Raw genomic sequence first — 14,722 nt, 5'->3', positions numbered from 1 at the left:
GTTCATATAGTCACAGTGATTTGCTTCATAATATGAAGTATTACGCAGCTAATGCATTTTTGGTATTTTTTTTTTTTTTTAACCATCTACAATGACAATGCTTTTGCACTAAATACATTAATACTATATAGCTCTTTGCTCTAAATTAATGGCATTTAGACTGATTTTATTAACGACTATCTCAACACAAAACAAATTTTATTAAAAGTTCAAAGTAATTCAAATAAAAATAACAGAAAAAACACAAGAAACTGCTGTTCTTCATGAATCTATAATATAAAGTATGCATAACTGGCCTATCTAGCATGACACAATTGTAACCATATACTTGCCAAAAATCAGTTTATATGTTCATATATTAAGATTTCTATGTAAGTACGCCATTTAAATAATTTTTTTAATTGATTTCTCTTTTGAAATGTGAACACATTTTAACAAAAAATTATTTGAAATTATACATTTTGAATGTAAAATTCAGGAAGGGGAATGCCATAGATGAAGTAAACACTGGCAGTGAGCTAGATGATCTTGTAATAATTGAGAGTAAAGTGGAGGAGAAATTGTTGAAGATAAATACAAGAAAGGCACCTGGGGTGGATGGGATCTATCCAGTTATATTAAAGGAGGCAGCAAAGGAAGTAAGCAATCCGTTAGCCATAATTATGAGAGCTTCCTTGGACTCAGGGGAGGTACCCACAGACTGGAGATGTGCAAATGTAACCCCAATTCACAAAGGAGGATCAAAGGCTGACACAAGTAATTATAGACCTGTGAGTTTAACTTCTGTTCCAGGAAAATTAATGGAGGCACCGGTTAAAGAAGCACTGCAGGATCAGCTTGACAAGAATTCAGTTATAGCTCAGACACAGCATGGTTTTGTTAAGGGAAGGTCTTGCCTGACCAATTTGATTGAATACTATAATGTAGTCACAAAAGAATTGGATGCAGGGAATAACTTTGATATTATATATTTGGATCTTAGGAAGGCTTTTGATATTGTTGCACATGGAAGACTGCTGCACAAATTGGAGCAGTGTGGCATTTGTGGCAAATTGCTGCTATGGATAAAGGGATGGTTGAGTGGCAGAAGACAGAGAGTGGTAATCAGTGGACACTGCTCATCGTGGACTAATGTTATTAGTGGAGTCCCTCAGGGCTCAGTGTTGGGTCCATTATTGTTTTCTGTATTTATAAATGATATTGATGATGGTATATCAAGCTTAATGTCCAAGTTTGCAGACGATACAAAGGTTGGCAGGGTTGTTAAGGACACTACTGACGCTATGCTGCTGCAACAGGATCTGGAAAGTTTGAGCAGATGGGCTGAGAGGTGACAAATGAAGTTTAACATTGACAAATGTAAAGTACTACATATGGGAAACAGCAACCCCAGAGCAACGTATCAACTCTGTGGTATTACACTGACAGTGATAGAGAATGAGAAGGACCTGGGGGTAATTGTGCAGGCGGATATGAAGTTCTCTGAGCAGTGCAGATGGGCTGCAAGAGTAGCTCATGGTGTCTTATCAATAATATACAGGAATTTTTCTAGCAGGGATAGGGTGGTGATTATTCCCTTGTATAAGGCAATGGTCAGGCCGCATCTTGAATACTGTATACAGGTCTGGAGGCCCCATTTCAAAAAGGATGTAGAGTTGCTGGAACGAGTACAGAGAAGGGCAACAAGGTTAGTGAACGGAACGAAGGGTTGCTCTTATGAAGAAAGTCTTAAGTTTTGCAAATTACAGTGTCTGGAGACTAGGCACCGGCGAGGTGATCTGATAGAGGTGTACAAAGCCTTGAATGGCTGAGCATGCTCAATGCTTATGGGATACTGCTTCTTGCTCAGAATAATCACCTGAGACATATGTAGGATAGATGTGCGGAAATTTGCCTTTAGCCAGCGGGTAGTTAGTTGGTGGAACAGACTTCCATCCCTTGTTATGGAAGTTGATAGCCTAAATAAATTTAAGACTCAGCTGGACAGATATTTCGAATGAACAGAGGGGTGAAGTGGAAGTGGGGTTTTTTTTTTTTTTTTTTGGCTGATGCTGCATAAGCTTGCTTTCTTGCATCATATGCCTCTACTAATGCTAATGCTAAATTCAGCACATATCACTATGGTTTCTCACATTTAGTTTGGCTTCAAATTAAAGTAAATGTGAGATTTTAATCCACAGCAGTGATAGTGGGAATGTAAACATGTTTTTAAAGTTTATTGGAAGCTAGCAATGAATGGTGTCAGACAGAAAAAAAACCCATAAAAATATACATTTACAATCACAAACATAGCATTCCATTCAAGATGGAATGTTTAGGATTGTAAAATGCGCACACAACAACTGTGTAATGTGTGTGTTTTTTTTTTAATAATAGGTTTTTGCCTTCATGAGTTATTAGACCATAGTTGTAAGCAGAGTAAAAACACTGATGGTAGCTGAACCTATGACATTTTTCCTTCAGCCATAAATATTTTGACAAAAACTATGTTAAAATCCTTATATTCTGGCTTAGCTTTTGCAATTAGACTATACGAGTATGATCAAAAATTTCAGGGACTGACTTTAAACCTTGAAATTGCAGTATGATAACAAGTTGTGACTTTTCACAATATGTTCAGCAATTCATCTGGACATAGTAATACAGAAATTGCACACTTACCTACAGCCAGTTTGAATAAGCTTGTATTAAATAGGTGTTTTATAATAATAATAGCAATAAGAGCTTAATTGGTGCTTTGTGTGTTTCATCATGAGAAATTTTACTGGGCCGCAAATTTTCATTAAATTTTCATCAAGTTAGGCAAAAGTGTTACACAAACCCACAAAATGTTAAAAAAAAAAAAAAAAAAAAAAGTCTTTGGAGAAAATGCTATATGTTGTTTGAAAACTTTTTAGTGATTCAAAAAGTTTAAAGAAGGCCACTTATCCATTTAAGATTATTTTTGCTCTGGCCATCCTTCAACTTTAAAAACAATAATTCAACCATTGCTGATTTAATCAAGAGTGATCAACACTAAACTGCAAAATTGTAAAAGTGAAATTAGTATTTCTTATGGGACACCAATTAATTTTAACATATGACTGTGACATGTTTCAGCCAAGTTTATGCCTTGCACCCTTACTGATGATCACAAAGTGTGGTAAGTTCTTACATGTCAAATCTTCTTCAATGGGCTGTTGCTGACCCATGCTTTGTTTCTTCCATCACACTACTAGTGACAAATTGTAGGTGCAATCCTCCTCAAGCTTAAAGCTTCCTTGAAATGTACAACTGGAGCAATTATTCAGAATTTAAAACAGAAACTATTAGCAATTCCAAAAGAAACCTATCAGCAATGCTACCAGAAATTACAGAAGCATCAGAATGCATCATATATGCATTAGAATCAGTGCCAAAAAAACCCAGTAAGCTACATTATTTCCCAAATATTAGTTCTTAATTAATATAGCTCTGTTCTTTGCCCACATACCTGACCTCCTGTGAGGTGAAACAGTAGGTGTTCCACCACTATAGCTTCTTCTTCTTCTTAGGGAATGGGGTGTGCCAATTGAAAACTGAACTGATTAAAAAAAAAATAATAATAATGACAAAATTTCTTCACTCAATTATTAGTCTACTTAACATATACTATTTTTTAATTAATAAAAAATAAAAATACTTAGAATATATACATTTCATAGGAATGAATTTTATACTCTAAGCTTTCTTTCTTATGAACAGGAGATGTGAAGCCAATGTTCCCAGACTGGTGGGTAGCAGTCCACAGTGCAGTTTTGTACTGCTAGGTACAGTTATACTGCTACCATTATAACATGCTGTGTTGTTGGATAAATACTATTTAAGCGCATGTGTGTTCAGTGCTTTCTATGATTTGTAAAATGTCTGATGTGAAAGAGTAAAGAGCATGCATCTAAAGTATACCTTGAGCTGCACAGTGTGCAAGTAAGCTGTGATGTTTGAAGATAATAAAGCACTCATACCTACGTTGTTATAATTATGTTTGTTTCTGAATTGGAAATGTTTTGCGGTGTTTTCTTACCACTTCTTAAGACTGCAAAGACAGTAACTAAGGGTTATTATTATGAAATTCTTATTTTTTAGTAGAATTAAAAGTAGTTTTAGTATATCAATTTGAGGAATTTTTTTTTTAGATTAATTTTCTATAAGTAAATAAGAATAATACATAAACACTTACCAGCTGTCTTTGCAATATCAGTGTCATAAAAGGTCATTTCGGTCACAAGAACTTAATTTGTTTATGGGTGAAACACGTGTATATATATAAAAGCACTCTATATATATATAGAATATTAAGGATAATATAAAGAATTATTAGAAAAAGTAAATCAATCCAATAATAATACCATCAGGGACCTAAGAAAACGCAAAAAAAAAAAAAAAAAAAAAAATTATTATCGCTTTTTATCGACAATCTAGATGACTTCAACTGGGGCCAACCACCCAGAATGAAGGCAAAAAACAACAAGAGGTTCTCTGGTTCTGTGATGATCAATATATGCTAAGTAATTTAAATCTAAACCAAATATGAACCAGTATAGGCCAAAAATAAATCGAATGATGATAAAAGTTAAGAAAATTTAGAAATATTAGAATCAAAGGTAAGAAATATAAGTAAAATATAAATGTAAGCATATATTAATCATCGTTGACCCGACAGAGAACGTAATTTAATGATTAAAATAAGATTAAATATATAATACATACTACATATTGACCGTATCTAGGACATAATGTAATAGTCGTCAAAATAATGTGGTGCCCCCTATGTGATGGATACGGTAAAAATAAATAAATAATTAAATTAACGCATAGAGAAACATGCAGATAGTAAGAAGAAAAACTAAAGGAGTAGGAATAATAGAACCTGAACTCCACAAAGGCGAAAAATAGTGGTATAGATAAGAAATAGTTTCTCCTACGTCCTCGGATTGCCCTAATAATTTCGGAGAAATAATAAAGAGTGTAGGACAGTTTAAAGACATTACAAGATATAAGTTGTGGCTTGGGTATGCCCGGGATCGCCCTGATGGTATTATTATTGGATTGATTTATTTTTTTTGTGAACAGTTCGACTTGAGAATAAACAACACATTTTTCCAACACAAGGATATCCATAAATATACTTGGTCACAGGAGACAAGACAAATTAGATCAGTTATAGATTACATTATTTCAAAACATTCAGGAACATATGTATTGAAAGATGTCAGAGTTTATAGAGGAGCTGAATGTGGATCTGACCATTTTCTTGTTAAAACAACACTGAGGTGGAACTGGATTAAGAAAATATGTGTGGACTACAAGTGGATCGATTTAACATTGATCTACTCCAGGACGACAGCATTAGAAACAACTTCACCCAAAGACTGGATGCTGCAATTAACATAGAGATAAAAGGTAATACGGAAGAAATCTACGAATATTTAAAAAATACTGTTAAAAAAATAGCTCATGAAATCCTAGGCAAAAAGAAGAGCCAAGGACCAAAAAAGACCTGGATTACAGAGAAAGTAAGAGCTGCTGTAGAGGAAAAGAAACTTGCATATCAGAAATGGCTGGGTGATAGGAATGATGCATATAGGAACATTTATGTTGAAAAAAAGATTGGTAGTAGAAGCGAAAAATGAAGAATGGGAAAGGAAATGCACAACTATTAATAGCAGCAAATTGGGCTTCAAGCAATCAGTGGAATCGTGGAAGGTCCTTAAAGACTTGAGTAAACAGAATAAACACAATGCTGGTTTGCAATTAATACCATTGAAAGACTGGACGGAGTACTATGAAGGACTTTTAAAAGAAGACCGGGAAGAGTTCAAGACGATGGAGGATTTTGGTGTAGAAGACTCGGGCTTAAAAGTTTCTGTTAGGGAAGTGGAACTCCTGCTAAAGGAAGGAAGGAATGGCAAATCACCTGGACCTGGAGGAGTTTACATGGAACTTCTGAAATATGGAGGAAGAGGAGTGGCTGTTCTGATACAAAAACTGTTAAATGTAACAGTTTTTGTGTGCAAATGTAACCCCAATTCACAAAGGAGGATCAAAGGCTGACACAAGTAATTATAGACCTGTTAGTTTAACTTCTGTTCCAGGTAAATTAATGGAGGCACTGGTTAAAGAAGCACTGCAGGATCATCTAGATAAGAATTCAGTTATAGCTCAGACACAGCATGGTTTTGTTAAGGGCAGGTCTTGCCTGACCAATTTGATTGGATACTATGATGTAGTCACAAAAGAACTGGATGCAGGGAATAACTTTGATATTATATATTTGGATCTTAGAAAGGCTTTTGATACTGTTGCACATGGAAGACTGCTGCACAAATTGGAGCAGTGTGGCATTGGAGGCAAATTGCTGCTATGGATAAGGGGATGGTTGAGTGGCAGAAGACAGAGAGTGGTAATCAATGGACACTGCTCAACGTGGACTAATGTTATTAGTGGAGTTCCTCAGGGTTCGGTGTTGGGTCCGTTGTTGTTTTCGGTGTTTATGAATGATATTGATGATGGGATATCAAGTTTAATGTCCAAATTTGCAGATGATACAAAGGTTGGCAGGGTTGTTAAGGACACCACTGACGCTATGCTGCTGCAACAGGATCTGGAAAGGTTGAACAGATGGGCTGAGAGGTGGCAAATGAAGTTTAACATTGACAAATGTAAAGTACTACATATGGGAAACAGTAACCACAGAGCAACGTATCAACTCTGCGGTACTACACTGACAGTGGTGGAGAATGAAAAGGACCTGGGGGTAATTGTGCAGGCAGATATGAAGTTCTCTGAGCAGTGCAGACGAGCTGCAAGAGTAGCTCATGGTGTCTTGTCAATGATATACAGGAATTTTTCTAGCAGGGATAAGGAGGTGATTATTCCCTTGTATAAGGCAATGGTTAGGCCACATCTTGAGTACTGTATACAGGTCTGGAGGCCTCATTTCAAGAAGGATGTAGAGCTGCTGGAACGGGTACAGAGAAGGGCAACAAGATTAGTGAATGGAACAAAGGGTTGCTCTTACGAAGAAAGGCTTAAGTTTTGCAAATTACAGAGTCTGGAGACTAGGCACCGGCGAGGTGATCTGATAGAGGTGTATAAGGCTTTGAATGGTTTGAGCATGCTCAATGCCAATGGGATTCTTCATCTTGCTCAGAATAATCAGCTCAGAGGGCATAAATTCAAATTGAGGAAGGACGGATGTCGGATAGATGTGCGGAAATTTGCCTTTGGCCAGCGGGTGGTTGGTTGGTGGAACCGACTTCCATCACTTGTTGTTAAAGTTGATTGCTTAAACAAATTTAAGGCTCAACTGGACAGGTATTTCGAGCGAACGGAGGGGTGAAATGGGAGTGGTGTGTTTTTTTTTTTTTTTTTGGCTGATGCTGAATAAGCTTGCTTTCTTGCATCATATGCCTCTGCTAATGCTAATGCTAAATAGTATACTGAGAGGAGAAGAAATACCGAAAGAAATGATAACAGGATATATTACACCAATTTATAAGAAGGGCGATCGGAAAAGCTGTTCAAATTACAGAGGAATATGCGTCCTGAACCCGCTGTTAAGGATCCTTGGAAAATGGATCAGGAACCATTTAGAAGCCCGAATAGAGGTATGAGAAGAACAAAGTGGTTTTTCAGCTGGGAGGTCATGTATAGATCATATCTCAACAGTACGACAGATCCTTGAAAAATGCCAATCAAAAGGAAAAAAACTCTTTATGATTTTCATTGACCTTGAAAAGGCATATGACAGTGTTCCAAGAAAACTCTTATGGGAAGCACTGAAAGAGGCAAATATTGATGGACAACTGATTAACATTATTAAGGCAATTTACAGGAATAATAGATGCAGAATTAAAGTGGGATCAGCTTTGTCACCTGAATTCCACACTTCAAAAGGCTTATTACAAGGTTGTTGCATGTCGCCAACACTTTTCAAAATTTATATTGACATCTGCCTAAGATCCTGGTCAAAAAAATGTAATAAAATGGGATTGCCGATTAATAAGAACACCTATATTCACAATTTACTTTTTGCAGATGATCAGGTGGTGATAGCACAAGACTTAGAAGATGCAAAGTATGCATGTCGTCAATTGTTTGAGGAATATAAACAATGGGTTCTAAAAATCAATTTTAGCAAGACTGAAATGTTGTCTTCAGGGCCACGACACGTTCTAAATATTGCAGGTTTTAAAATCAAACAAGTCGATAAATTCAAATATCTGGGATCAATCTTACAAAGTGATGGATCATCCCAAGCAGAGATCAATAAGAGAATTACAGACGGCAGAAAGGCTATCGGCATGTTAAACTCTGTTCTGTGGAGCAAAAATATCCTAAATAAAACAAAGAAACTTATATTCCAAACGATTGTACAAAGTCTTCTATTGTATTGAGCGGAAACCTAGACATTGAATAGGCGAGCGGAAAACAAATTGCTCTCCACAGAAATGGATTTTTGGAGACGCTCAGCAGGAACTTCTAGAAGAGACAGAAAACGGAATGAAGACATAAGGGAAAAAATGGAAGTGAGAAAGACTATTATTGACACCATCAAAGAAAAGCGTCTAACATGGTATTGACATGTAAAATGGATGCAAGAAAACAGATATCCAAAGGCTATTCTGGAATGGATACCTCCTGGAAGAAGGAGAAGAGGAAGACCTAGAAGGACATGGATGGATGGAGTACGGGAGTGCATGACAGCCCGAGGCTTATCCGACCAAGACACCTTGAACTGCACTTTATGGCGGAAAAAAATTCCTAACAAGAAATAACTTGTAGGCTGAGGAAACACTCCTCTTGAAGAAGAAGAAGAAGATTTACTTTTTCTAATAATTCTTTATATTATCCTTAATATTCTATAGACATTATGGGTGTATTGCATGATTGTTTGCAACTGCATTGACTCATAAATATTAGTTACATATTAGTTACAGTTATTGTCGTTTTAACTTTCTTTCTTTACTTTTTTATCAATAATTATAAATATATATATATATATATATATATATATATATATACACACACACATAGAGTGCTTTTTTTGTAAAAATAATAGGTGCCGGTACTCATTCTTTGCTATCAGGAAAAATTGAAAATTAAAAGGATATGAAAAGTAAACTAAAAATTATTTCCTGATATTGTTACTTCAGTTGTAAAGTTTTTGGAAAAAGAACAACAAATTAAGTATATTAACACACAGTTTATTAATCATAAATTTATTATACAAGCATATAAAAAATAAGTAAAATGTGTAAAAAATAAGTAAAATAAGTAATAAGTAAAAAATAATAAGTAAAAATAGTTATTCCAAACAGCTGAAACAGACCGGAAACTTGATGCCACCCGTCGTGTGCTTTTTTTCTGCCAATTTTTAATAGTTCAGTATCCAGCGAGTTTGCACACACCTTCAGTTCTCTGACATTTTTTCTATCGATACCTGCACTGGATTTCACAGTATCGCCAACTGATAGTTCTAATCAGTGATTAGCACAATGCCACACTATTAAAGAAGGGAATGTTTTTTTTATTAGTTTCATAATGCCACTTTTACTACCCATCATAACAGCTGCACCTCACATGTGACACACACTTAGTGACTTTTTAAATAGTTTTCTGTCATATGGTATGACTGAAGACAATCGAGCAGAGAATCAAATATCACTTTTACAGTAACACTTTCGAGTTTGATCAAGTCCAGAAATAAATTTATGAGAGGTTTCATTCCACTGTCAAGTATACAAATTTGAATGTAAACGATTAAAGTGGATTTCTTATTCACCGTGGTCAAATCGACGAATCAATTATCAATGAAATTTTGCTGTTCGACATAATGATTTTATTAGCCAAATTTTTTCTCATTTCACCACTAATGTGGTTCAAGATATTAATGCAAGAGTTAGTTGAATGAAGAATACAACCATGTATTCTTCATTCGCATTTAATTCTTGTAGGTCAATCTCTGATTTAAAATTATATAAAGACTGATATTCTTTGGCCACTTTATATGTGGTGCGAAAAATTTTTGCTGTTATTAATTTTTTGTGAGATAAACTCTTTAAACAAAGATTTCCAAGGGGGCTCTTTTTCAGCTTCTGCAAGCAGCTTTATGTCCTGCTGTTTTCTTGTGATAGAAAATTTTCTTTCTTAAAGACACTAGCTGTTGCTGTCTGCTTTTCCAAAATAGGTAACTTCATTATTTGCCCATTCCTTAGAAATCTTTATGCCCATCTTCTTTTTCCACTCCAAGAGTTCCAATTTGTTTACATAATGCACAGCCAAGTCTCTTATTTTGATAATTTAGCCAATTATGCTTCACACAGAGGTAATTTTTTTGATCAACAGTCCAGCAACTTGGCCAGTTATTTCTGTCAGTCATCCCTTGCTGTTTGAGGTGATACCATTAGGAATAAAAACAGTCTTGGACACAGTCTCTGTAGTTAAGTCTTCACTCATATTTTCACTTGCTTTTAATTTCTTAACTGTGGAAGGTGAAAAGAAACTAGTAGTTCTTTTCATTTTTTACTTTACGGTTCAAGACAATTTTTTTTTAATACTAATTCACTCACAATCTTGTTACTGCACAGGAAGTTAAATAAAACTGTTGCCTCTGAATTGAAAATGCACAAATATGGAGTTATTAGTGTTGAACAAACTTGTATATTGTCACAAAAGTCACAGAAAAATTAGTGGGGAACCAATACGAGCCCTTAGGAAATGACATTTCCAAAGGGGGAGGAGTCAAGAAAAAGGTACACGAGTTTACCAAAATGGGTGTTACTTCTTAGATGAATAGAACACCTGCAAAAGTGGGATAAACTCTAATAAAATAAATCTACAGTCAGAGCTCTATATAATGAACTCGATTGTTCGCTTGCAAAAAATTAAACATCAATTTCGTTATAAAGAAATATGACCTTTTCAACAAAAAATACTGTAATTCAACATTCAGAAATACAGTAAAAGATGTTAAATAAATCAGGTGAGAATAAATAAATTTTCTAGCATTTCAAACAATTTATTAATAAATAACTTATTAAGATACGATTTTTTTTCATATGTACATGATGAGTACAATATTAATACATTTAAGAATTATTTTGCAAAATATTGGGTTGTCTTTTGTTGTACACTGGATTTACTGTACATCGATCATTTAAGAAATGTCTACGTTTGTTTTAACATACCTTGTATTTTCAGGAACATTTTCTTCACAGTGCAGTCCATGACGAAGTTTCAAAAGCTGCCAACATTTCATGTTTAGAAGGTTTAATACTTTCGCTGTCCTCATATTCCTTCTCTCGTCATCAATCTTGTCATTAGTTATTTGAACTAGTCCTTAAATTTGAATTTTTTCTTTCTTTTCTTTTTTTTGAAACTGTCCAAAATGTTGCAGTCATTCAGGTACTGTGACCACGTAAACAGAGATAGGAAAAATTTACGGAAAAATGTGGATAATGCACTTCCATGAAACAACAATTGATTATTTGTCAGAGTAAAAGAAAACCACTCTCTCCTAATTCTCAAACAGGGCGCTTACAGTAGAAGGTTGACCAGAGCCCATTGTCCGCATCGGGAATATCCCTTTCCTAGCACAACTTCTCAGTACATGGGACAGGTGGTCTTATAGATTTACAAGTTCCACTAAGTTATAGAATGGTAATCTTTTTCGACCTTATTAATTTTTGCTTTTTAGGAGCATTAGCAACTAAGATCATATTGCTCCGGGGATATGCAGTGGCCATTCCCTGACCTTTCCGCATCCTCCGTATTTGGTGGTCACAGGCTCGAACCCTGGTCTAATCAAGAAGCGTGTGCTAAGCACTGCTGCTCCTGCCCACCTGGCTATGGAGAGCACCCTTTTTCGAGCAGCAGCATAAATTGCCTAAAGGCCAGAAGTGCATATAAGTTAAGTCTTTCCTAATCTGTTCATTATATAACATTTTTTTGCTCAAGCAAAACTATTTTAAATGTAATTTCTAAGTGGAATTCGAAAAAATCACTATAAAGGAGTTCGTTAAATAAAGGTCCGACTGAGTAATTTAAAATTCTAAAAATGGTTATAAAGTTTTATATAGAAAATATCTTAACAATAGACAGTGAAAGATGCAAATTTAGTTAAACAACTTTAAGCTTATTTCAATAGTATGTAAACACGTTAAAAAAAATTTACTGAATAATGTATTTGAAATTTCGAAATGCATTGCATCCAAATGTCACACATCACTGTTAATAAAGGTGCCGGTAAGCCATACCGTTGCGCGTACTGTCCCAAAAAAAGGCACTGTATATATAAATATACAGTGCCTTTATATAAATATTTCAATATGTAAGAATTGAAAAGTTTGATAAAGTCTGATAAAGTTTGCGTAGATGGAAGTGAAAAATACACAAAGTGTCAAGTACTAGAAGGGTGAAGATAGCAGAAAAAAGAAGTAATGTAGGTTTGTGAAAGGAATGCATGGTCAGATACCTGACCATGTATATATATTTATAAATATATATGTGAAATTATGTAGAAAAATATGGAATCTGCGAAATAGAAAGAGTATCAGAACAGATTAATGCCATCAAAATAATGACTGAACATTACATCAGTCTGTAAAACATATATTACATTATTTATTAAACTGAATACAAGGGAATTATACAACTGATGAAATTTAATAAGAATTTTGGAATATAAGTATTAGGGGTGAAAAAATATATCTATAAGGCCAAATATTTAGGTAATCTATGTTGGACTTCATTGTTGTACCCTATAAATAAGCACAAATTATAATAAAATAATAAAAATAAAATGATGATGTAGCAAATTACTGATTAATGGATACATTGAATGGAATATTAACTACGGCTAGTTCCACTCAATACATCCTATCAATAATTGGCTGAGGCTATCTGTTTCTGTTTGCCATTTGCCAGTTTGTCTAGGTTCAAATATATTATGAATATAATTTCAATACTCTAATATAATAATGCAATATATGTTAAATTTAGCAGCAAACTGGCAGACTAACCTCTAACCCAACAGATAGAAGTGAAAACAATAATAATAAAAATAATGGAAGTGAATCAAAAATAAAGAAAGTGAGTACCAATTATTAATTTTTATTAGTGCAATTTATTTATGTAGTGAAAAAGAAAGGTTCATGCCAAAATTAAGGCAAATAGGAGGAGGAATAAGGATAGCAATAGACCTAATTTTTTTTTTTTTTTTGATTCACTTCCATTATTTCAAGGTATTTCTCAAGTGGAGAAATACCGTGAAACTGAAGATATCCAATGACTGACGTGGTCAGCACAATCACAAGACTTAAATCCATTCGAACATGTGTGGAACACCCTTGGGCATTGCATTGCATTGCATGCCAACAGCCAACTCCTCAGTCACTTGTTGAGCTGAGGTCTGCACTAGCGTAAGAATGGAATTTGCTGCCACAAAATCTTATATATACCTTCATATCAAGCATGGTTCACTGCTGTCAGGCTTGTTTTAGTCATTGGAGGGGATCATACACTACTGATGTCATGTAACCATATTTTCAAGCATCTTGTACCAACTTCTGTAATGTTACCTTTTTGGTAATTCTTGTACAACCTCTAAATGTCTCTTATACCTGTCCAAAGTTTCTCGTTGTCTCCTCAATTCATCACAATTCTATGGTACACCACCATAACAAATTTTGTCCTGCTTCATTGCAAACTGCATGAGTTACATCGCATTTTCTATGTGTTCTGTTAATTTTGTCGAGCAGTATAATATTAACACCAACTCAGGCCTTTCCTATCTGATATGATTAAACAGCAATTATAATTGCTATGCTAGCTGTAAGGGATTATTCATTTCTTGCAGGTATAATGCAAATGCATGATGAAACATGGCAGCATATGTTTATGCAGATAGCTTTCTCAGTCATGTAAAAACTATGCAACACAATAGATCAGCGCTTGGCTGGTTCATGGTGGCATTTTATAAATTTCAAATTAAAAAAAAAAACATCCAGACTAGCACTCACCGGTAGGAGGTAATAATGTTGTAAAGCCAGAATTTAGTTGACCAGAATCAGAAGAGTGTGAGCTGTTAGTACATGCACCAGATGAATTACACTGAAGAAGAGGAGCCTATAAATCCAAGAAAAGCAATTTATGAAAGTGATAATGCTTGTAAATTTGTTATTAATCTATAAAATATGCATTTAAAAAAAAACAGTAAATTATAAATACAGAGTAAACATAAATTACTTTTGCAACTTCATTATTAACTTTAACACAAAGAAAATACAAAACAATCTATCAAAAAGAATTGACATGTATTGTATGTTATGTAGGATGGCTCCTGAACATTATTGCAATTCTGCTATGGTTCTTTGTGATGATACAAAACCCTTTATAAAGCCAGAAGTATGTAAAGTGTTAATGTTTGTATAGTGTGTATATTATTATGTCGAGATACTATGATTTTTTAGTGTTTCTCACCAACCATTGAAGTAAAAACGAAAGACGAAAAACCAAAGTCTTAAAATTTTAATATTTACAATAAATTTATTTACAGACAAAACAAAATACCATATTACTGATGATAGCAATTTTAAAATAAGACAACTGTGATATACAGTAAATATACAAGGTGATAATACAGATACCAAATTTAAAATACAATAAAATATACTAGGTTAAAAGCGCTAAAATACTAACT

At 34.4% G+C, this 14,722-nt stretch overlaps 1 protein-coding gene across 1 annotated transcript in view; it reads right to left on the bottom strand.

The window, feature by feature from the left end:
• LOC150086163 (serine/threonine-protein kinase unc-51-like) overlaps window positions 1-14,722 on the bottom strand; it is a 231,459-nt gene that overhangs the window by 42,745 nt on the left and 173,992 nt on the right. The window contains exons 16-17 of the mRNA XM_090373751.1: window positions 14,043-14,148; window positions 3,473-3,562 (exon numbers count right to left, since the gene is read on the bottom strand). Of these exons, the coding sequence (XP_090229877.1) occupies window positions 3,473-3,562; window positions 14,043-14,148 (196 nt within the window). The remainder of the gene's footprint in view (window positions 1-3,472; window positions 3,563-14,042; window positions 14,149-14,722) is intronic.

This window comes from Mastigoproctus giganteus, chromosome 5, assembly GCF_048544385.1.
Source record: "Mastigoproctus giganteus isolate SK-2022 chromosome 5, ASM4854438v1, whole genome shotgun sequence".
NCBI lineage: Eukaryota > Metazoa > Arthropoda > Arachnida > Uropygi > Thelyphonidae > Mastigoproctus > Mastigoproctus giganteus.
The sequence above is the reverse complement of the archived record's forward strand: the minus strand, read 5'-3'. Positions and strand labels throughout refer to the sequence as shown.